Below are 25,506 nucleotides of genomic sequence, written 5' to 3'. Positions count from 1 at the left end.
TGCAACATGCTGCCTCATCAGGGTTCTGATAATCTCTCAAGAGATTTAATAAAAGGCATTGTAGGAGTAAATAACACAATGTCAAGGGACCTGGATGGTCTGATATCCACAAGAACAGTTCCGCTGAGGATCAAGCTGGCCAAAGTTATTAAGGCTCTATTCTCTGATATCCAGAGGTTCTGAAACTTGGGCATGCATCAGAGACACTTGGAGGGCTTATTTAAACACAGGTTGCTGGATTCTATCATCAGAATTTCTGGTAAGTCTGGGGCAGAGTGGAGAATTTTTGTTCCTAACAATTTCCCAGATGAGGATGGTACTGCTGGTCTGGGATCACACTTTGAGATCTACTCCTTTAATCAGTCATTACTATCAGGTTCCTAACTCATCAGGGTATCTTAAGAGGTATAAAAAAAGCACTTGAAAAAATCAATTTCTCAAAACAAAATTCATTCAATTAACTGGGCTGGAGTTAATATATATGTGTGTGTGTGTGTGTGTGTGTGTGTGTGTGTGTAACATCCATGTGACAACTGGGCTGGAGATTTACAAAATAAAATAATGGGAATACTGGAGGTCCAAAAAGTTCTAGGAATCCTAACGTCCTTCAAGGGAATTTGGTGCCCAACCATGGTTAAGCAATGGATGGGTTAGGGAAAGAGAGGGCATGTTGTATATTTGAGTCCTCATGTATACCAGACGTTAATACACTGAATTTTAAAGAATACAATGGGAGAGAGGCAAACCATGAGAGACTCTTGAATGCTGACAAAAACTGAGGACTGATGGATGTGGGGGGGAGGGGGGGATGGGCATGGAGGAGGGCACTTTGGGGATGAGCACTGAGTGTTATGTAGAAACTAATTTGACAATAAACTATTTGTAAAATAAATAAATAAATAAATAAATAAACATTAAAAAAATAAAGAATACAATGGGAAAGATTTAATATCAAAATTATAAAGAACATGATTCTATCTAGAACACTTTAAAAGACATTCTTGGGGCACCTGGGTGGCTCAGCCAGTTAAGCATTCAACTTCAGCTCAGGTCATGATCTCGACGTTTGTGAGTTCCAACCCCATGCCAGGCTCTGTGTGACAGCTCGGAGCCTGGAGACTGCTTTGGGCTCTGTGTCTCCCTCTCTCTCTGCCATTCCCCTGCTCACACTCTGTCTCAATCTCAATCTCTCTCTCTCTCTCTCAAAAATAAACAAACATAAAAAAAAATTAAAAATAAAAGGCATTCTAGTTGCTCAATTATTAAAGTGAATTATTATTATAGAGTATTTCTCTGGGATGCATGTATTTAAGATTTTAACCCTTTGAGAGGAACCCTAAAGATCCAGGAAATGTAGTAACTGGTTGTTGTGCAAAGGGTATGAATTTGACTTCAAAGGCATTACAATACTGGCTTATAGGACAAGTCATCTAGCAAAGGAGAGCCTAGTCAACCACTTGGCACTGCCATTTCAATGTGGATTGGTGGCTGTCTATTTGCTGTCAAAGTACACAGGGACAGTAACTATGGCAGAGAGAAAATGGGTTTCTTTTGAATAAGGGCACTGAAATGCAAACTATCTGCAAGCTAGTGCTGGTGACAGATGGAAAGGTCTTAAGAAAGTAATGCTTCTAAGCTAGATAATATAATGTTATTTGTGGGGGTGGGGAGGTTCCATGTTGGGGTGGTAGTGACAGATTTGGAAATTTGCAAAGGTCTCTTGATGTACACCCTCAGAAACGTCAAAGCTCTCATAGACTTAAGTAAGTGAAAATGTTGGTTGATGGAGAATTCTAGCAAACCCAATTCTAGTTAACAGTGAAATCAAACATGTTTAGTAAGTAACATTGTCTATCTGTCATTAGTATGTGGATCTTTCCAAAGTCCTTGATTTTTAACTTCCCAGGCCTATATCAAACCAACCAATCCTTTTCCTGAGGTTTTCTTTTTTATTATAAAAATCCAGCAATTTGACATGTACTAAAAAAACAACATGTGCATTCAATTCCAGCTACTTACAGTTTACCAGCTGCCTTTTTGAATTTTCTTTGTGTATGGCTACTATCAGATTCAACATGTGATTTAGGACTTAGCCTTTTTTTGGTTAATATTATTCCAAATACTAATTTCTGTGCAAGACCCAACATTTTACACCTACCATTGTTAATGGGTATATTCTGTTCCATCATGATGATACATTAGATTGGTAAATCTTCTTCCCAATTATAAGTAGCACTACTATGAACATCTTTAAACAAATCATTTTTTTCTTGTTTAGGTTATTTTCTTGAGAATATGCTGGGTCAAAGAGTATGAAAAAACAGCTTTATAACTCCTGTCATATATTTCTAGATTGTCCTCCAGGAAAACTGACCAACATATACTGCTCCAAGAACAGTTTCTCCACAAGCTTGTACTTTTCCATGCAGTGATTTTACTGCTTTTATGTTCTCACGTATAAAGTGCCTGCCCAGTTTCCTTGCCTTTTATGAATCTGAATCTGAAAGCTGACCTTCTATATATATATATATCCATTATTTGTATTTTTTGGACAGTCAACTCTTATCAGTGATTCTGGCCCCAGATTTTCCTCATTCTGTTGTTCAGCTTTTTATTACATTTTGTTGTCCAAAGGTTTCCATCACCCTCACCAACTTTCATATATTTAAAATCATCCATCTTGTCTCTGATGATATCCTCCATTTAACAGACACAAAATTATCTTCTATCCCAAGCTGGAATAAATACACTATTCCACTGTCTGCTTTCTGGAATTTACTACGGAGTAAAGTGTGTACTATGGATCTAGGTTAATCATTCTCGGGCACCTGGGTGGCTGAGTTGGTTAAGTGTCCTACTTGGGCTCAGGTCATGATCCCGCGGTTCATGAGTTCACGTCCCGGGTCGGGCTCTTTGCTGACAGCTCAGAGCCTAGAGCCTGCTTTGGATTCTGTGTCTCCCTCTCTCTGTCTCTCCCTTGCTCATGCTCTGTCTCTGTCCCTCAAAAATAAAATAAAAGTTAAAAATTTTTAAGTTAATTATTCTCCATATTGATACCTAAAATTCCAAAATTTATTAAAGAAAGAGTGATTGCTTTCCCCAGTTCAGGGATGCTTCTGGTGCTCTATATTCTTAGAATAGCTTGAACTATTCCTAGAATATCTTTTTTAAAACATTTCACTGTTTGCTTTTTTGCAACTCACTATCATATGGTTTTGATATTTGTCACTTTTATGACAGGCTTTAAATTCTGATAGGGTAAGTCTACCATCATTGCCTTTTTAAATAAATGTATTCTTTTTTTTTTTATTTTTTTTTAATGTTTTATTTTTATTTCTAGGAGGGAGAGAGAGACAGACAGACAGTGTGAGCAGGGGAGGGTCAGAGAGAGAGGGAGTCACAGACTGAAACAGGCTCCAGGCTCTGAGCTGGCAGTCAGCACAGAGCCCGACGCGGGGCTCGAACCCACGAACCGCGAGATCATGACCTAAGCGAAAGTCGGACGCTTAACCGACTAAGCCACCCAGGCACCCCTAAATAAATGTATTCTTTTATATTCTTGCCCACTTGTTCTTCCATATAAATTTCACTATGAATTTGACAAGTTCTATAAAGTATTCCACAGTGACTCTGATTGGTAGTGCATTACATCTATATATTAACTTAGGGAGTATTATAATCATTGCTATATTTAGTCTTCCCAAATTGAAGCAGAGTACAGCTATGCATTTATTCATGTCTTTATTTCTCCCATTAGAGTTTTATAATTTTTCTTCGACAAATTTTGTGTGCCCAGGATTAAATTAATACCCAAGTATCTAAATTTTCTTTGTCACGCTTTTGACAAATTCTTCCATGCCTTGGAAGACTGAATTCTTCTTAGGTGGCAAAGCCTTCCTGAAAAGTGTACTCTTCCTAATACAATGAGATTCAACTCTGAATCATCCATTTTCTTTCACTCAGTCGGCAAATAGGAAATATGTACTAGATATTCTACACTCTGCTCATGGTGTGGTTTGAAAAAAGGAAGGAAGAAAGCCCTAGGCTGAGAACTGAAACACCTGAGTAGTAGTCCAGTTTTGTCACGTACTTGCTTTATAATCCCAGAATCAAAGGGCTCTGGAGTCAGATGTCTGTTTGACCTTAGGCCAAGGACTTTAATCTATCTGTAAGTTCCCTTGTCTGTAGAATTGGGTCAATAAGTGGTAACTATATCGTGGGGACATGATAAATGAATAATGCAAGGGAAATGCTTATAGCAGTGCCTGACACATAAGAAACACTTAATAAATGTTAGCTACTATACTTTTCGTTGTCATTGCTAATAGTAGTATAATACTACCTGTCCTAAATCTCAGTCCTTATCAGTGAATTGGGAAAAAAATAAGGTTTAACTGCATAGGGTTGTTGTGAGGATTAACTGTGGCCATGTGTATAAAACACTCTACACATTTTAAAGCTCTGTGCAAAGTGGCAAAATGGAAAGAATCACAGGAATCAATCGTAGGTACAGAAAACCAAAAGAGATAATCTGGAAAATACTTTTTTTTTTTTGCTTTTAAATACATCACTTATGTATATAGCTTTTTCTCCCAGCAGAGCTACTCACCGCTGATTTTCCCTCCTGCTAATATTATAATGCATTTGCATTATCTGCACAGAAACCAAATAACAGTGGAGGGAGACAACCAAGAGTGTAACTACCTGGAATTAAAATTCATTGCAGGCTTCCAAGCAAAGAGAGTGGCTAAAGAAAATACATTTGATTTTCCCAGCTACACCCATCATTCCAATTGAGACAAAAATGACATAAGAAATGTTTAAAATGTGTGTTGTCGGGTTTGGAGGGGAAGGTGAGCAGAAACTCCATCAAGATTTCTCCTCTTAAATGTCACCTCTGCCCTTGACCTTCTCATTTTCCCTGAGGTCATAAGCTGCCATCCGTCTTAAGCACCAATACTCTTTTTCTTTCCATTGACCTCTCTTTTCTGGTTTTAAATTTAAACCAGTCTCCCAGATCCTGACCAAACCTTCACTAAAACCAGTGGTTCTCATCAGTAGCTGGAACCAGAATCGCTTGCATGGCTTGTTAAAACACAGACGTGGGGGGCACCGGGGTGGCTCAGTCAGTTGAGCATCTGACTTCAGGTCAGGGCATGATCTCAAGGCTTGTGAGTTAGAGCCCCTCATTGGGCTCTGTGCTGACAGCTCAGAGCCTGGAGCCTGCTTCAGATTCTCTCTCTCTCTTTGTCCCTCCCTTGCTCACACTCTCTGTCTCTCTGTCTCTCTCTCTCTCTCATATGTAAATAAACATTAAAAAATTTAAAAAGAAAGCACAGACTATGGGCGCCATCCTGGTTTCTGATTCAGTAGGTCTGAGTAGGGCCTGTGAATTTTCTTCCCTGACAAGTTCAGAGGTGATTCTGAGGTTGCTGGTCCTAGGAACACATTTTGAGAACCACAAACTTAAACCTCATTGCTCCCTCTAATTACCACCCCGTTTCTCTCCTTCCTTTCCCTAACCAACTTTTTCTTTTAGAGCATTTGAAGTGTTCAAATTCTTCTTTTAAAATGTTTTTAAAATCACATGGTCACCCTAACACATAATCATTGTATTAAAATTAATGAAAGGAAACATAAACCTTCCTATGGCGCTAGGAAATGTGAAATGGTACAGCCACCTTGAAAAACAGGCTGTTCCTCAGAAAGTTAATAAATTACAATATGGCTCCCAAAGCCCACTCCTAAGTATATACCCAAGAGAACTGAAAATATGTCCACACAGAAACTTGTACATGAATGGTCACAGCAGCATTATTCACAACAGCTAAAAGGTTAAAACAACCCAAATGTCCACTAATAGATAAGTGGATACATAAAAAGTGGTATATCCATACAGTGGACTATTATTTGGCAAAGAAAAGGCATAAAATACTGATACATGCTACAACATAATGAACCACTAAAGCATGCAAAGTGAAAGGAGCCAGACACAAAAGCCTTCATATTGTATCATTCCGTCTACAGGAAATGTACAGGGCAGGCAAATCCACAGGAATAGAAATTAGATTTGTGGTTGCTTGAGGTTGATGGTGGGAATGGGGAGTCACTGCAAATGGGCACAGGAGATCTTTGTAGGGAGATGGATAAGTCTAAAATTGGACTGTGGTGATGATTGCACAGCATCATGAATTTACCAAAGCTCACTGAATTCCACACTTAAAATAGGTGAATTTATGACGTGTAAAGTTCTGTATATTTCTCTTCTATGAATCTCCCTCACAGACCATCATGCCATCTACTTGCTATGCCCACCGCTTTACTAAGTTTGATTTCTTGAAGGTCACTTGCGAGTCCCAATTGTCACAGCCACTAGCGGTTCTCTCTGCATCTTCTGTGATAGTGCGGTGGCCAACTTTTTCTGCCATGCCAGCTGCTTGCCCATTCAGTTTCCTTTGCTGATTCTTCTTCCTCATCCTACCCCCTGCCTGGATGATTGACAAATATCCTGCAAAGAATCCACCGGTCTTCCTCACTAACTTCAAGTTCAACATATCTCAACTCGAACTTATCTTCTGCACCAAACTAGCTCCCCTCTCTCACCTGTCCCAGCTAAGTCAATAACTTTCTCCAGGTCCCCTGGGGCTCAGAGTGCTGTTTTTGTGCTCAGAGCTATTTTTGACTTATTTCCTTTCTTCCCCAAATTCCAGTCACCAGTTCTCTCTACTTTTCCCTCAAAAGGAGTCACTTATTTGTAAGCAAATCATTTGAACAGACAATTCACTTGAGAAACAATGCAAATATTAAATAAACACACGAAAGCATTTCAAACTAGAATAATCAAAGTAAGCCAATTAAAATTATAAAAGGTGCCATTTACACCCATTGCATTAGAAACATTTTCCACAGATGGCAAGATTTGGCGGAAACTGGTGTTCTTATATATTGCTAATGGCAGTGTAAAATGTCTCCTGGGAAAACAGTTTGGTGAAATCTATCAAGAACAAGAAGAATAGTCATATTGTTTCAACTAGTAATCCCAACTCTGGATAATTATTTTAATGAGATAATTCAAAATAAGAAAAAGGTTACAGCTACTCGAAATTTTTCTGCATTACTTTATAATAGGAAGACATTGGAAACAACTTAATTATCCAACAATCTGGGAATGATTAAGCAAATTACAGCACATTAAGCTGGTGAAATATGCAGCCATTAAAATTTATAATGATTGAGGAAGCCTGTATAGTAACATGAAAAATTGTTTACCAAGTAATGCCTAGTGGGGAAAAAAGAAGCCGGACACACAAAAATCACATCTACATAGTTTTTATATAACTATGCTCCCCCCCCCGCCAAAAATATCTTCATACCTATAGATAAAAGTTGGTAGGGGAATAAAAACAATCAGGGTGTTGGGTGGTAGGAATAAGGCTACTTTTTCTTCCGTTTTTAATTTCCTGTAATGTTGTTTTCACAATAAATATCCTCCCCAATATCACACATATTTATTTATCTCTTCTGCTTCATTCCTACTACACCTCCACCTTCCCAATCCAGGACCATCCTCTTTCATGCCTGGATCACTGACCCTAATTGTTCTTCCTTCAACCTATCTAGGCTACAAATGCAGCCAGGTTGCCTCAGTACCACGTTTATTATTTCACTTACCTGATTGACCACCTGCAATAGCTTCTGTATTTGTCATACTATATAGTTTTCAAGGTCTACCTATCCTGATCCAATACTTCACTCTTCACCCCTTTCCTCTACTGTTATTGCTGCTGCTCCCCCTATTCCTCTTTATTATTACAACTAACATTTACCGAGGGTTTGCTGTCCCAGGTTTTGTTCCAAATGCTTTGTATATATTTTCTAATTTAATCCTGGCAACAATCACCTGAGCTAGGTACTCTTACCCCATTTTACAAATAAGGAAACTGATGGGGAAGAAAAAGGGAGAGCCAGCCACTTGTCAAGTTCACACAAGCTAGAGAAAATAAGAATCTGGATTTGAACCCAGGCAGGCTGATTCCAAGGTCAGAACTGTTAACCCACAAAGTTTATTTCTCCAACATACTCTGCTTAGCCCCTCCTGGGTCTTTCCTCCTGTAGGTCCCAGCCTTCAGTTTTCTTACTCTCCAGCAAAATTAAATAGAAAACAATTTATCATGTATTGGCCCCTTACCATGTGCCAGATGCTTCTTGTTAAAACCATGTATTTGACACTTTTCATCTTACAACAACTCATCTGAGTAAGCAAAAGCTGAGTTTAAATCCTGGTTTGTTCCTTTGGTAGCTGTGAGACCTTTAGGAAATTACTATAACTTCTCTGAGCTTCATATCTTTCTCTGAGTCAGTGGTTCCCAAAGTGTGATCCCAGGACCAGCTGCAGCAGTATCACCTGGACAAGCTTGTCAGACATGCAGATTTTGAGCTTTATTCCATACCTATTGAATCACAGTCTCTGGAAGGGATTGGGCGGTAAGGGTAGGCTCCACTTATCTGTGTTTTAACAAGCCCTCCAGGTGTCTCTAAAGCACATTCAAGTTTGAAAACCACTGTTCTAGTTATAATAATATGTACCTGACAGAATCTTAGAAAATATAAAACATAACATAATATGTGTAACTTAGCTTGCAGCACATAGGTTGCTTTGTAAGTGGTAATTTATGATTATTGCTTCTTAACTTTGTGTGGGTTAGGCTTCCTTGCTCAAACTGTGGGTGGACAGGCATTGTGCTTCTTAATGCTCATTCTCTAATACTCCCCTGCTTGCCTAGAAAAAAGGCAGTGTGTACACCAGGGTTTGCATAAAGTCCTCTTACTTCCATGGCTGACTGGTAAGAGAACCATTTCGAAGAAGCACTATAGTTGAGTCTAATGTCTCTAAAGGTAAACTACCTGAGTCTAATAAACTTACACCTGTGGGATTTTAGGCAAGTGAATTTATCTGTGTATGCTTCAGTTTCTTCTGTCAGAGACACTAATAATAACTACCCCTTAAGGTTATGGTGATAAACACAGTTGACCTTTGAACAACATGGGGGTTAGGGATGCCAATCACCATCCCCCATGCAGTTGGAAATCCATGTATAACTCTCAACTCCCCCCAAAACTTAACTACTAACAGCCTACTCTTGAGTGGCAGCCTTACTGATAACATAGTCAATGAGCTCATATTTTGTACGCCCTATATATTGTATGTCATATTCTTATGAGAAAGTAAGCTAGGGAAAAAAATGTTATTAAGCAAATAATAAGGGGCAGGGGCACCTGAGTGGCTCAGTCAGTTGAGTGTTTGGCTCTTGATTTCAGCTCAGGTCACGATCTCATGGTTCTTGAGTTTGAGCCCCATGTAGGACTGTGCCCTGACAGCGTGGAGCCTGTTTGGGATTCTTTCTCCCTCTCTCTCTCGGCCCCTCCCTTACTTGCTCTGTCTCAAAATAAATAAACAAACATTTTAAAAAATCATAAGGGAGAGAAAATACATTTACAGTACTGTATTATATTCACTGGGGAAAGAAATCTATGTATAAGCAAACCCATGCAGTTCAAACCTGTGTCATTCAAGGATCAGCTGTAAATATTTGTAAAGGGCTTTGGATGGTGCCTAGAATAGGGCACTGTGTTCAAGAAATGCTATTTAGCATTACTATTTTTGTGTCATTCCACCATTCAATGGTGGCGGAGGCTCTGTTTCCTCAGTTGGTAAGCCAATGGTAAATACCTCTTGAAGGACTTTTCTGTGTCAGGCACTACATTAGGCACAGAGGATAAGTCTCTGTGGTAAGAGGATAAGGCCAAGACATGGTCTCCTCTCTCAAAGGTCTCAGTCTAATATGGGAAACTCAGCAGATCTACATCAGGGAATCAGACCAGCCAGAGAGTTCCATAGGCCTCAGACTTCTGAGACAGGATGCTGAGTGATCCTTTTGAAAGGTTTCCTTGGGGATCCTAATTGATGCAGTTGTTAGGAGAAAAGCATAAACTTTGGGTCAGACAAACCTGGGTCCAAATTCTGGCTCCATTGCTTATTGGTTGTGGGACCTCAGCTAAGTTATATACTCTCTCTGGACCTCATCTACAAAATAGGTAATTAAATGAATTGTTGTGGAGAATAAATGAGATTACGGGTTAAAAAAGATCCAGCCCAGTGACTGACATTTAGCAGATTATTCATAAATGTTGGGTTCCTCTCTTTTCTCATGGCCAGCCAGGAACCTGGTGGGTGTCCCAAACTTTGGAGTCAAAAGAAAGCCAAAATCATTCCTGACTGTATCATCAAATTACACGGGGTCAGGAAACCCAGATTCTAGTCCACTCCCTTGGTGCCTCTACAGAGGCATAGCTAAGGGCCTTCTTCCCCTTTCATTTCTAGAGTTTGAGTTAATCAATATAATTTTGGGGTATCTTGTATAATTTGGCCTAGAGAAGAACTGGCTAAAAGAACATATCAAGTAATTTCACAAAAAAGAAGATCATGCCAGGCTGATGGAGAGCAAACTGGAAAAGCTAACTGAAGCCACTCCTGCTAATCACCTATGGCAGGTGGGGTCATCTCTAGGGAGCATGAGCGCTGTGTGCCAGGCTCCTCACATTACAGGAGTGACTCTCCACTTTTTTTTCCTTAAGTGTTTTGCCCAAGAAACTCTGTTCCCTCTAGTCCAGGCCATATGTGCCATTTGAAAAAATGTTCCTACCTTCTTCCAGGAATTTTAATCTATTGTTAGCATGAACTGCCCCTGACTTGCCTTAAGTTCTTCACCCTTTAAGCCATGTAAAAAGAAAGGTGGCAGAGGCCAAAAAACAGGTGATTCCAGCAATGGAGGCAAAGGCACAGTGGTAGCTGGACAGTCTTACCTCCTCTCTGTCTTCTCCAATTAATTGTCCAGTGGCTGCTGGGGAGGTGAGTATAGTTTATGCCATCTCATCTTTATTTCAGCACAATCTGCTCCCACATGTCCTTGTGGACAGGCAAGTCTGCCCCAGGCCTCTGAGCTGATGGGCACACTGTCCCACAGTAAACTACCTGACTACTATGTATTCCAAAACGTCCTAGTGATCAGTTTGGTCTGTAGCCCAGCTGCCTGGGGGCAGGCTAGATTATATCTGTGGTATCAAGTTCTTGGTATGGACACATCAGGCCAGGCTCCTCAAAGGAAACTGAACAAACAGAAGATCTCAGTAATTCCTATAGAAGCCTCAGAGACATCAACGCACCCCAACTCCCTGAGTGATCACTTACCTCCCTGACTGGCTGGTCTTCCTGTTTCCTGTTATTGGTTTCCATTTGTCCCCAGGAAATTCCTGCAAAGCAAAATTCTGATAAGTTAGGGAGCTCCAAGCATTGAGGTATCCAGATGGCCTAAAAAATGTAAAGAGGTCAGAAGCCTGTCCCTGGCTAGACGCCCCCAAACACACACACACTTGGTTTATTCTACTCTCCCACATAGGCAAGAGAAATATGTACCTGGAGCACTGCCTTTCTGTCCGGAGGCCTGGTGAACTGCTGGGAGCATGCAGAGACTAATAGAGTACTCAGAGACCTGGATCCTGGATCATGTGCTCTAGAAACTCTGTATTTCTCTCTCTTTCTCCACTCCCCTCCCAAACTACCTTGTAAACCAGTTTAGCACGTTTGCTGTTTGCTCTGGCTCTTGTAAAGGAGGTCTTTTTGTTTGTTTTGCCAGGTGAACCTGCTCATTCCTCTTGCCTCTTCTAATATAGAAAGCATCTTCTTTGAAGTCCTCGCCCTTGAGGGGGCTTTCAGGCCTGGAACCCTCTGAAGCTGTAACCTTCTCCCAGGGTAAGGCACACAGAGAGCATGCATGCCAGCACACCTCTGTACTACAGGGGCCTTTCCTCCTCCTCCCAGATCCTCTGGCAGGGGCTGAGGTGGGCTCATCTCTGGGGAGCATGAGTCCCAGGTGCCATGGTTCCCATATTACAGGAGCATGCTCTCCACCCTGGCCATTTTTTCCTTAGGGAATTACCCAAGCAACCTGTAACTCAAGCCATATGTGCCATTTGTAAAAATGTTCCTCCCTTCCTATTCTAGCTCCAAACCTGATGCAAATTTGCATTCGACATTCTCTCTGACTTTGCATCCAGTATCCTCTACCCAGCAACCCAGAGCTTAGCTCAATAGGAAAGCACAATTTTTCCTAAACTTCACCGATTTCCCAAATTCCCTCTTCCTCCAATGCTATATCATTGATCCTATTCAAAGTTTTATTAACCTTCGCCCCAGTTAAAAAAAATTACTCCCTTTTGGGGTAAGATACTTGGTGTTAGTCATACTGGCAAGACACTTATTAGCTGTGTTGTCTGAGGGAAGTTACATCACCTTTCTGAACCTCAGCTTCCTATCTGGCAAATAAGGACTATGCCATCAAGCTTTGCTACCTTCCTGGGAGTGAGGACAAAATGGGATATGCATAGAGAAGGCCTAACACAGTGCTTGGCGTGCGGGAGGCTGTAGATGTTAGCAGTCAGGAAAGATGAGGTTTTATAGGTTTCCCAAAACCAGAGCGTTCCATGCCTGTACCTGTTATGTTAGAGCAGCTCTGACCACTTGTTAGACTTCAGACTCTGCCTCAACACCCTTCTGAGATGTCCCTGCCCTCAAAGACACTATTACTCATTCAGCCACAGTGGGAGCAGGATTTCCTGTCCATGCCCTGTGGAAAGTGCTCAGTAAATAGCAGTGGCTAAACCAAACAAAGTCCTGTCCCAATTTGCAACCTCCTTCTCAGCGCCCCAGTATCACCTTACTTTTCCTTGAGCCACTTAAGTTGCTGTAAATTGCCTGCACTCTATGAACCAACAAGGTAGGGATCCCTACAGCTTGTCACAGACGGGGTTCAATTGCTGCACCAATCAAAGTTATACTGCTAGAAGGCATCTTGTCATACTGGAGAGGGCCTAGGCTTTTCTTTTTCTTTTCTTTTCTTTCTTTCTTTTTTTTTTTTTTTTGTATTCCAATTTTCTCCTAATTTAATTACCCCAGGTAAAACTTAATGAAAATCCTAAATATTAACAAGGTTTTGGGGAAGATGAGCACTGTCTTCAGAAAGAGTTTGACAATATCCATCTAGGTTTTTAGTTTTTAAAATAGCATATTCTATTTATCTATTATTTTTAATATAATTTATTGTAAAGTTGGCTAACATAGAGTGTATACAGTGTGCTCTTGGTTTGGAGTAGATTCCCATGATTCATCACTTACATACAACACCCAGTGCTCATCCCAGCAAGTGACCTCCTCAATGCCCATCACCCATTTTCTCCTCTTCCCTGCACCCCCCACCCCATCAACCCTTAGTTTGGGCCTGGGATTTTCAATTATAATATGGAGAGGCAGTTTAGCACAACTAGGAGCTTGGCCTCTGAAGCTAGGTGACATGGATTCAAATTCCACACCTGCCCTTCCCTAGTGGTGTGATCTCAGGCAAACTACCCAGCTTCTCTTTAGCTCATCTCCCGCAGCTATTTAATAGTGACATCATCAATAATAACAGTACCTTATTCCCCAATTGCTTCCAGGGCTAAATGAATTGATACATGTAAAGCACCTAGAATAATACTGGGTGCACAGTGGATACTCAAATGTCTATTATGGTTATGTTGTTCAAGTTTTGCCTTTGCCACTTGCTAGATATGTCACCTCTGTGAGCCTCAGCTTCTTTGGCTATAAAATGGGGATCCTGCAGGCGCCTGGGTGGCTCAGTTGGTTGAGTGTCCAATTTCAGCTCAGGTCATGAACTTGTGGTTTGTGAGTTCAAGCCCAGCATCAGGATCTATGCTGACAGCTCAGAGCCTGGACGCTGCTTCAGATTCTGTGTCTCACTCTCTCTCTGCACCCCCCTCCCCCGCTTGCAGTCTGTCTCTTTCTCTCTCTCTCAAAATTAAGCATTGAAAATAAAAACATATTTAAAAATGGGGATCCTATTATACCTTAAACTCAAACAATTGGTAAATTAAATAATCTGATAATATGTGCAAAACTAACTGGTATGAAGTATTAGGAATGTAAGTACATGCTGATTTTAGTTCTTTTTATTTAAAAATTTTAAAAAATGTTTTATTTATTTCAGAGAGAGGGAGGGAGAGAGAGAGACAGTATGAGCAGGAGAGGGTCAGAGTGAGAGAGGGAGATACAGAATCTGAAGCAGGCTCCAGGCTCTGAGTGAGCTGTCAACACAGAGCCCAACATGGGGCTCGAACCCACGAACCATGACATCATGACCTGAGCTGAAATCAGATGCTTAACCGACTGAGCCACCCAAGCACCCCTGATTTTAGTACTCTTAACAGCAGTAAAGAGCTAATTATCTCCCTAACCTCTTCCAGGGGCCATAAGGAACAGGATCTCAGCCTTACTTCAGACAGCCACCATCACAACCACCTTAGTCATCTGAGCTGGGGTGTCTTATCCCATATTGCAAGTTTCCTTTTGTCTGCATGTATGCTTGTGTGTTCAGGTGGCTGGGGAAGAAACGGACATGAAGTGACTCCACATATCTGAAAGCCTAGTGTCTAAGCAGACCTGCCAAACTGGTCTAACTGGCATCAGGAACCCAATGTGTCCCCTTCCTTCAGAGTACAACAGGAGAGGCATGGTGTGGGCAAAGGCACACCTGCATTGCTGCTACCAACTGCTGCAACCTGCACATTTCACCTCCTTCTTTATGGAGCTACCAGCTCTGGGGCGACACTCCTGCAATCCATCATGTCCTTCCCCCCAACTTCAGCCTCTACTGTCTACTCGCAGGACCTTCTTTCAGCAAACATTTCAAGCTAAGCCCAAATCTCCCTTTACTTTAGGAAACAATAACTCACACTCAAAAGATGATAACTCTCTTTTAGTCACTGTTCTAAGCGCTTTACCCATGTTTCACCATTTAATCCTCTCAACCAACTTATGAAATAGGTAAAGTAGGTACTATATTACCTGCGTGTTTTTTTTTTTTTTTTTTTTTTTCAGATGGGGAAGCTTAGGAATTTGAATGGAGGCAGTCTGGTTCCAGCATCAGTGCCCTTTTAACCATTACATTATATTTCCTCTCCTCTTTGCTTCAATATTTTGTCATAAGTATTTTCAAGCATCCAGAAAAGTTGAACAAGTTTACAATTACCCATATACCCACCACTTAGATTCTACAATGATTATGTTACTACCTCTACCTGATTCCATACATATTCACTCCCCTACCCACCCACCAATCCATCTTACACTCTTGATGCATTTTTAAAGTGACAAAGAGCTTTATCGCCATAAATTTGAAAACTTAAAGGAAATAGATTTTTCTTGATGAATTAACAAAGCTCACTCAAGAAGGAAAAGGTAACCAAAATGACCTGTATCTATCAAAGAAATGGAATTCGTAGTTTAAAATTATTCCACAAACCAAACTCCAGGTTCCGATTACTTCAACGATAAATTCTAAACATTTAAGGAGGAAATGATACCAATTTTATGCAAACTCTTCTTGAAGATGGAAGGGGAGGGACTACCTCTTGACGTCTTTGGTAAGGCCAGCACCTTGTCATGAAAACCAGGCAAGGACATTAGAAGAAAACTACAGACTAAAATCCCTGATCATCATAAACAAAAATATCACTAACAAAATATTAGCAAATCAGATCTAGTAATATATAAAAAGGACACTATGTCATGACCAAGTAGGATTTAATCTGTCAATGCTAATCTTGTTCTTATTTCAAAAATCAATCAATAGAATTCACCATATCCATAGAGTAAAAGAGAAAACTTTAGGGTCATTTCAATAATATAGACAAAGCATTATAAGAAATCTAGCATCTGCTCCTGATGAAAGCTCTCAGCAAACTAGGAATGAAAGAAAACTTCCTCAACCCATCAAAGGGCATCTATGGCAAACCTATAGCTAACATCAAACTTAATAGGGAAAGATAGGGACAATGAAACACTAGCCACACTTAACTATTTCTACTATACATTGTGTTGGAGGTCCTAGACAGTGCAATAAGGCCCCCTTCCCCTAGAAAATGTATACACAATGGAAAGGAAGATAAAAATACAGTTTTGTTTGCAGATGACATGATTGTCTATGTAGGAAATCTTTTAAAATCTACCACAAAGCTACTAAAACTAGTGAGTTTGGCAAGGTTGAAGGATACAGGACCAATATACAAAATTAAATTATATTTCCATATAGTATTAACAATGAATTTTAACTTGACATTAAGAAAATGATACTATTTACAATAGCATCAAAAACGGGAAATTCTAGGGGTAAATAGCAAAATATGTGCAACATTTGTATGCTGAAAACTATAAGTTGTGTACATCAATATACTTCAAAAACTTCAGCATACATACTAAATAAAGTGTGATACTTGTTTATAATGTTTTTAGGTAAACTTTACTTGCAGGGAAATGCACAAATATTAAGTGCACATTTGTTGAGTTTCAGTGAATGCATACACCTGTGTAACTCAAACGCTTATCAAGATACAGAACATTATCACCATCTGATAAAGTTCCCTCATGCCTTTTCCCGCTCAATCTCTGTGGCACCTTCTGTAGGTAACCACTGTTTTCTTGTTTCCCACAGAATAGCTGTTATAGAATGTTACATAAAAGGAATAGCATATACTCTTGTGTAAAGCTTCTTTTAACCTTAAGGTTCCTTTTTTTTAAAGAATGTGTATTGAAAAACTCCATACACTAAGTTATTCAGAAGTGTCTACCTCTGCAACAATGGTTCAACACAGGAATTAACTTCTGATTTTAGTGCAGCAGCCAAAAGGTGGCACTAGGGAAGCCATGGGGAAGGAATCTGACAGTGAAGGACATAGGGGATCCTCCCAGTAGTCCCTTGGGGGATGGTGGTAGCCTGTGTTTGGGGGGGTGTAGGTCACAACCAGGGTATAGCAACAGCTAGTCTAGACCTGGGTCCATTACAAATGTAGGCTGGAGAAGGGCATAAGGATTTGTTCTTTAGAAAACCTGAAGGACATTTGCAAATTTTGCAGGTGCAAGTAGTTTTTTAAGCAGGAATGAGAAAAGAATAAATGCTATTTTCTGTCAGGCACTAGACCTGCTTGATCTTCACAACTGATCTATGAGGCAGCCATTATTTTCCTCCACTTTAGAGATGAGGTAATAAGACTTTTCTCAGTATTGGCCATTTTATAAGGTAAAAACTCTGTTCCCCCCCCCCCCATTAAAATCATTTAACTGGGGGACACCTGGGTGGCTCAGTTGGTTGACCATCTGACTTGTGGTTTTGGCTCGGGTTAGGATCCCATGGTTTGTGAGTTCAAGCCCCACATCGGGGTTTATGCTGACAAAGCAGAGCCTGCTTGGGATTCTCTCACCCCTCCATGCCCCTACCCTGCTCATGCTCTCTCTCTCTCTCTCAAAGTAAATAAATAACATTTTAAAAAATTCAGGTAATGCAAGTTTTGGTGGTTAAATGACTTGCTCAAGGTCACTCAGATACCAATTTTACAGTCAGGATATACATCCCAGTTCAGTCCATTTTGTGAGGCAAAAGTCATTTTCATCTAAAGATGGGTTAACTGTGATTTTGGTGGCTGAGTGTCTTGCCCAAGGTTACTAAGCTACCACTTGGAGAAGGAATAGCTTCAAGGAATTCTTATTCCTTATTCTTATTCCTTATTACAATTCTTCAAGGAATTGTAATTTTATTTTCCAATGATTTACCTTGCTTTCTCCTCACTGAGAGAATAATGGAAGCAAACCCATCTAAGAACCAAGTCCTCACCTGCACTGTTGGCTTCCTAGGTTTCCAAGTATTGCCAGGTGCCAAGCTGCCATCCTCAGGACTACTGTGCTGTGGATTATGATAGCAAGCTGAACACCGGATGCATTGGTGGTGGTGGCACCGACAGTTGTAGCAGTTTGGCATCATATTTCTCTTTCGCAAAGCAGGGCAGATTTCCCCAGAACAATACATGCAAGGGTCATGGACTACGGCGCCCTGGACACTGCAGGAGTAGGAGCAGGTCCTGCGGTAGTCAAAATCCCCACAGTGCAGCGGCTTACAGCACATGGATTGTTCTAGACCTTTGCTTGCAAAACATTCTGAGTATGTAGGAGTTTCTGACTGAAGGGGTGACATCGAATGATATGATTTGTCTGTGGCATGATATGGTTGGTCTGTGGAATGATATGATTGGTCCATTGGATGGTGCCTCAATTCCCTATAGCTAGAGCTCATTGGCTGGAAGTTTTGGTCTATAGGTTTTGGTCTCTGGGTAAAAGTCTTATTGCTATGAGTGGTTAAACCTGGCAAATGTGATGTAGATAAGGATTTGCTACTCTCTTCAAAGAACTTTCTTCTGTCTGCAAAGGGCAGGAGGATGGCTTCATCACCAGCTTGGGCAGTAGAAGCCTTCAGTTCCTTGCTGTCACTTGGGTTAGAAGGGCCTTCCATGGCTAGTGCCACATGTGGCTGCAGGTTGTGCTCTGGAGACCATCTCCAGTGACCTCCATGGACTCCACGGTGAACATTTGTTTTCTCAGGGTCTGAGGAAGATGGGTCAGACGCTTTCCACCAGGCATTCAGGCCCAAAGAAGGCTGGCCAGGCCTCTGGCCAGGGCTTCTTTGTCCCTCTAATCCTGTCCTAGATTCATGGCTCTCAGGGGCTTGGCTGAGGCACTCTGAAGACCTAGCCCTGAGTATCATGCTCTTGTTGAAGAGCTTGTCCCTGGGGCTAGGTGGTTTTTTACATGAAGACAGAAGAGATGAGTTTGAGGCAGGAAATGAAGTACTTTCTAGGGGCTCCTCAGTCTCTTCCACTGGCTCCTTAGTGTCACACAGCTGTGACAAGGGATTCTTGCTCTTCTGAAGCTGGGCCTTCCTCCTCTGAATCTCATTACGCAGATTGGTAGCAAAACGCTCACTCTTCCGCCGGTTTTGGATTGAGCGGCCCCGGGGCCCACCATTTCGTCTCCCACCCACCCGGCCACATTCCTTTGGTTCACTGTCCCCTTCTTCAGTAGCCTCTGTGCTGTCAGCTACTTTAGTGGTTGAAGAACAATCCCTGGTTTGTTGAACAAGGGAGCCAGAGGCAGAGGGCTGCTGGCTGGCTAGTTCACTGCCTGCTCTGCAGGCTCTGTTTGGGTCCTGGAAACCTCTCTCTGGAGGGTGTCCATCAGCCTCTCCATGTGGGGAACTGCTCAAACTCTGGTGCCCTGAACCCAGAGGCCTGTCATCCACTTGCCTGGTCTTTCTCTCTTTGATGGGCTGGTCCTGAGTTCCTCTTGTGGGGTGACATGGACTTTTCTTCCCTGTGTGACTGTTATGCAAAGGTGACAGAGTCCACTCATGCCCATCCTGTCCAGTTGGGAGCTCCATCCCCTTGCTGCCCCTCATATCAAGGTGTACATGCTGTAAGTGGGATGCCAGAAGCTGTTCAGGGGCACTATGGCGATGCCCCATGGGTCCTGTGAGGTGTGAAGGGCTGCCAACAGAAGCAGCCTTAGCTGGCTCTGGTGAAGCCTTGTTGAGTGGGCTGGAATCTATGCTGAAAGTTTTGTCATACACTTTTGGGAATCCAACAGCTTTGGCTGAGGCCTCCATCAGTAGATTCTCAGAGTCTTGCTGGCTAGATTCAGGAGCTTGGCTGAGCTCACAGTTCTCATGGCCCTCATTTGTCACTTGGTCTTGCCCGCTGAGGCAGCAGAATCTGTTAGGGTTCCTTGGGGATAGCACAGTGCCTAAGCTCACTATCTCTTTCTGTTGCAAGGAGTCCACAGGCTCAGAGGCCTGGCGCTGTTCTCCATTGAGGAGCTGGGCTCTGGAGGCCTGAAGACTGTCTCGCCTCACTGGAGGCTGTGGTGGGCCTCTGGTAGCCTTGGCAGGCCCAGAGTGGTGGGACTCCTGTGGGCGGGATGACATCTGGGAGCTTGGAGTCATGTAGCCCCCATTGGTGCGCCGGCTACCTCCGGAGGTCTCAGCTACATTGGGCCGGCCATTGGGGGCTTTCGTTGGCCCCGGGCCTTGCATGATGCAGTCTGCAGAGCCTGGGTCCTCTGGCCTGAGGGAAAGGGCACAGTCAGAGGCATTTGAGCTGGCTGAGAAGGAGCTATAGGCTGAGTCACGCTGGTTGGGGTACATGTTCTGATCCATGGGCAAGAGGTGGCCCTCGTAGGAAGTTTGGCCTGGTTGTTCCAGGCTCTCCATGCTGCCAATGGAGCTGCTTTTCTCAGTGCTGCAGTGCCGGGAGAGTGGACACCACTGCACACACACGTCACTGCAAGACACAGGGCATACTGGTTAGTTAGCCAAATTACCACATCCCTCTCCCGCCTTGGCCAGCCCTGCCATGGGAGAAGGCAGAACAACCCAGAGGCACCCGTGCCACAAATAAGAAGGAGATAAGGCCAAAAAGAAAGAAGGGAAACAGTGAAAAATATGGACACTGGGGCACTGGAGAGATGTGGTAAAATGGGAGACAAGACAACATATGGAAACGGGAGTGGGCAGGATCCCAAAGACTAAAAGTGTAAGAACTCCACTGGGGCTTATGTTCTGTTTCCCTGCCGCCAGTGAGTCTAGAATTGTTTCTGGCCTGTCACTGTCCTTAGGGAGTCAGCATGTGGCTCTCTGCCAGGAGAGACAATCACAGAATATTAGTATTAGAGAGGGACTCTAAAGGGTTGATTCAATTTCAGCCAGCCCATTTTGTAAATCAGTGGCTGTCAAATTTGAGTGTGCATCAGAAGCACAGGGAGGGCTTGTCCAAACAACACAGGTTTCTGGGCCCCATCCCCAGAATGTTAGGTCTGGGTGGATCTTGGGAATTTTTGCCTTTGACGAGTCCTCAGGTGATGCTGGTATTCTTTGTTGGTCCAGGGACCACACTTTTGAGAACCCCTGAAGTAAAGCGAGCCCTGCAAAAGGAAGTGATTTTGAGGAGGTGATTTTCTCAAGATCACCCAGCTGTAGCTTGTGACCCAGACAGGCCCAGAATTTAGGCAACACCCAGTTCTCTTCTTGGTAGCAGTGATCCTGACCATTTACCAAGGACCTACAATGTGCCAGGCACTTTACAATGTCTCATTTCAGACTGAAGGGGATAGATTATTATCCGCACCTCCCCCCCACACACACAACTGAGAAAACAAGCTTAGCAAGGTAAACTGACAAGCTTACAAAGCTGCTAAAGAAGCAAAGCTGGAATTTGAACCCAAGCCTCTGTGAGTACAATGTCTTAGCTCTTCTGCTATACTATTTGTTAAATGGGAATTATAATAATATCTGTATTAATAATAATAACATAATACCGGTTGCTTTGTGTGTGACAGCAATTAATAAATGTAAAACTCTTGTCGCAGCCCAGACACCTAGCAAAGGTTCAATACACAGTTAACTGCTCCTTTCTTGCTTTTTGTTTTAATTGCTGATAACAATAGCAATTAAAACAAAAAGCAAGAGAGGAGCCACTAGTGTTGATATTACAGTTGGCCTTGTGTACCCATCCCTCCCTCTTCCCTCATAGCAAAGCCAAACCAGGGAGACCAAAGAAGGGACCGGGATCAGACACAATCTTGAATTTTAAGTACCATTTCCCACAAACAAAGTCAAAGTGAGCCAAGTCATGCCAGTAACTCCCTATGCCTAGAACTCCTGAAGTCACAGACTGTTCTCAGAAAGGCCACAGTTCAGAGAGCCATAACTGAGTGGTGGCAGGGGCTCCCAAGACTCTCAGATCAGCCACCCTTCATACTTGCTTCCTGCCTTGCCCCTTAGCCACTCTGCTCACTTGACTTCTGGGCTAAGAATCCATCAATTCCTTGTTGGCAAGGGAACCTGCCACCCACTCTACCACCCTTCCTGCTGCAGGCAACCACACCCCCACTCAAACAGGAGCCAAGCTCAGAATGTGTTTCAGTGTATTCTTCCAGAATAAAACTGCCTCTGCCTGGAACTCCTGTATTTTGGTGCCAAATAAAGTCATTGACTGGGGGCAAATTCAACCCTTAGATTCCCTGAGCCTCATCATCAGAAATTCCTTCTTAGAGGGCAGTTCTTTTTGTGGAAGGGAAAAGGTAGCTGAGGCCAGCAGCCCTCTTGGCTCTGAGTTTGCAGAAAAAGTTATCTGTCCCTTTTGGGCAGCTATTTTGACAACAGACAATACCAGGCCCCCCAAATTGAGAGAGCCTCATGGCAAATAGACCCTGTTCTTCAGGGAGGTGCCCATTCTGAGGGCTTTGGCCCTGTGACAGAGCTGATGAACTCTGGATGAGATCATCAGTGAGTCACTGTAGCTAGAGAAGAGAACCAGAACCGAGCCACGGTGCCCTCCTGCATTAAGAGACCCGGGGGAGGGGGTGGTGGGCAGTGATGATGAGGAACCAGGGAAATAGACTGCAAAGGAGCAGCCACTGAAATAGGATGAAAAGCAGGGGAGTGTGGTGTCTTGCAAGGCAAGTGCGATGAGTATTTCAAGGAAACATTTTCTAGAAGGAAAGGGACTGTCCCAAAGTCACAGAGAATTAGCAGTAAGTAGCCTAGGACTAGAACCCAGGTACTATGGGTTCCCACTCCATTTTCCATTATAGTATTCTGGGTTCTATAGCGTGCAGCTGGGGACTTTAGTAGACGAGGAGTGGCCAGGTCATCTACCCTCCAGTCCATCTTGAGGGGGAAGGTTCTAGACTCACCTTGTGTTGCAGCCGGAATGCCAGGATAAACTGAAGGCTTCAGAAGGGAAATGCATGGTGGTGGCTGCTTCAGGGCATCCCTCCAGCAGCTTGGCCACATGCCATGAGTGTGGCCTACTGACAGGGGCGTTTCTCCTACAGCAAGAAAGGGACAGGAAGTCAGCTTAGGGAACCAGAGCTGAAATCACTTCCTATGCAACTTCCACCCCCACCCCCTCTTTCCCTTAAATGAAGTAGAACATCTTGCAAGGAGCTGGTATGGGAATCTTAGTGGCCCTCCTCGGCTCCCAGCACTTAAATCTCCTTTGTGCTGATGATGAGGCGTGTATATATAGAATGTTAGCTTCACAGGGCTGTCTTGCTCATGGGTGTATCCCAGGCACACACAGCAGTTCCAGACCCATAGTAGATGCTTAGTAAGTATTTGTGGAATAAATGAGTACTGCTGCCCAATCAACAGTGAGCCTACCCTAAGTTTTCTTTGAGAAAAAAAAAAAATCAATCTGGCCAAACTTCCCATTTTTCTCTAAGAAAAGAATAGGCAAATGATTGAGTAGTTCAAAGAAGTCAACACTAGGTTGCAAATCCTCCAATTTTCACTTGTTCATTTGATAAACATTTGTTATATGTTTACTTCTTCACTATGTACCGTCTGTGCATAGCTCTGGGGATACAGAGATGAATCAAACATAGTCTTTGCACTTGAGGGCTTACAGATTAGTGGGAGAGAGAGCTAGTTCAAATAAAGCATGGTGAAGGCACTGAGAGAGTGAAGGACAAGATGGGCACGGAGGTGAGATGCCTGAGTTTACAGGCAAAGAGGAGGGCAAGGAGCCCCAACTCCTGCCAGGGAAAACAGCATGAAATGGTGAATGTTGCAGTGCTAGGCTGACACAGAGACTGGCTGCTTTGCGTGGCAGGGGTACATAGAAGGAAACAGGTCTCAGGCCAATGCCCTGAAAGCAACCACAGGATCTGTCTGGTGCTGGAGGCTGAAGCCATACTCTTGCACTGACTGAATTAGACAAGACCCATCCCTGTCCTCTGGTATATTCTCCATGAATACATGCCACCCTTGCAAATGAGGAAGAATAATATGGGGAAGAGCACACGTGGAGCCTGGGTAATGGAGCAGAAGATAAGGAGAAGATTGATGAGGAAGAGAGGGAGGGTGGGATGGGGAAAGGAAAGAAAGAAAGAAAGAAAGAAAGAAAGAAAGAAAGAAAGAAAGAAAGAAAGAAAGAAAGAAGGAAGGAAGGAAGGAAGGAAGGAAGGAAGGAAGGAAGGAAGGAAGGGAGGAAAGACAGACTAGAGATAAGAGTGGGGGGGGGCATCTGGGTGGCTCAGTCAGTTAAGTGTCCAACTTCAGCTCGGGTCATGATTTCACAGTTCATGAGTTCAAGCCCCACGTCAGGCTCTGTCCTGATAGCTCAGAGCCTGGAGCCTGCTTCAGATTCCCATTCTCTCTCTCTCTCTCTCTCTCTCTCTCTCCATCCTTCCCCCACTCATTCTCTGTCTCTCTCTCAAAAATAAATAAACATTAAAAAATTTAAAAAAGAGCGAGAAGGGAAACAAATGACAGAACAGGAGAAAACAGAGAGATTACAGAGAAATACATAGTAGAGAGAAATGGGTGATAAAGAGATGAATGACAGAGTAAGAGGATGACAAATAATTAGATGAGAGAGAGAGAGATGATGATGATGATGATGATGATAACTTCCTTAACTTATTCAATCATTTACTGCTGCAAGCTCCATACAAGGGTGCAGAGCTGACTAAGATAAGGGCCCCTGTTTTGAACGAGCTTGTCATCTAGTGAGATGATCAGCTCTCTACCTCCCAGGAGCAGTAGTGGATAGACTTGAGCTGAATTCCATCCTAGCTGGGAATGCCCCTCACCCTAACAGAAACACAGAAAATCCCAGCAGTGCAAGGCTCTAGAGGCCCAAGGCCCAAATAGGCAGTCCTGAGGGGAACAACCTTGCTAGGGAAAATAAGGGTAGAGTGGTAACAGGCCAGACACGGACAAGGAGTTGTAAGAGGAAGGGCAAGGGAAGCTGCTTATCAAAGGTCAGGAACCAGAGCCACAGGTCAGCAGTGCTGGCTAGGATTTATGGGAAGGAAAGCCAAGTGGGGCCCCCACTTTTAACCATAGTGTTCTATAATGGGTTTCAGAGTGCCCAGCAGGGAATCTGGAGGCACAAGAAGACCTCAGAGCAGGAGGAGGAAGGGTGCCTGTTCCAGAGTCTCACACACAAAGCCATGTTGGTAGAAATCTTTCCAACCACTATTACCTGGTAGTCATCCAATAACAACTGTGGATAAAGCAGCTCACAGAAGTACTATGTACTGCTACATACTATGAACCATGTGTGTCTACTGTGTGCTATGCTTCCAGGCACTGAGGATACAGTGGAGAACAAGGCACCTCTCATATTTTGAGCTCTTCTTCCACATCCAGAATTTCTGAAAAGTCCAGGGTTTAAAATGTGGGTGGTCACCCTTAATACCACCTTCCCTCCAGCCATCCAATCCTTCATTGAGTTCTACTGGGTCTTCTTTTGTATCTTGCTGGCTTTACCTCTCTCTCTCTTTCTTTCCCTCTCTCTCTCTCCCCATTTCATTGACACTATTCTATATAATCACACTTCTCCACAGAGCTCACCACCAACACCTTCTGTTATAGTCCAGGCCCTTAACACTATAATGTCCAAAATCCTGTAAGTCTGCCAGCCAGTCTCTCTTTGTTCCATCTCCAGTCATTGCTTTTGGATCCAATCATGTCAAACACCAATTGAATTGTGGCACTTGCCCATTCA

The 25,506-nt window shown here is 42.9% G+C and overlaps 1 protein-coding gene across 1 annotated transcript in view; it reads right to left on the bottom strand.

The window, feature by feature from the left end:
- Positions 1 to 25,506, bottom strand: part of SHROOM4 (shroom family member 4) — a 125,906-nt gene that overhangs the window by 24,566 nt on the left and 75,834 nt on the right. The window contains exons 6-8 of the mRNA XM_039224346.1: positions 22,685 to 22,819; positions 17,778 to 20,271; positions 11,249 to 11,310 (exon numbers count right to left, since the gene is read on the bottom strand). Of these exons, the coding sequence (XP_039080277.1) occupies positions 11,249 to 11,310; positions 17,778 to 20,271; positions 22,685 to 22,819 (2,691 nt within the window). The remainder of the gene's footprint in view (positions 1 to 11,248; positions 11,311 to 17,777; positions 20,272 to 22,684; positions 22,820 to 25,506) is intronic.

This window comes from Hyaena hyaena, unplaced genomic scaffold (genome assembly GCF_003009895.1).
Source record: "Hyaena hyaena isolate Hyena2069 unplaced genomic scaffold, ASM300989v1 scaffold_1620, whole genome shotgun sequence".
NCBI lineage: Eukaryota > Metazoa > Chordata > Mammalia > Carnivora > Hyaenidae > Hyaena > Hyaena hyaena.
Note: the sequence above shows the minus strand (reverse complement) of the source record. Positions and strands in the feature narration are given on the sequence as shown.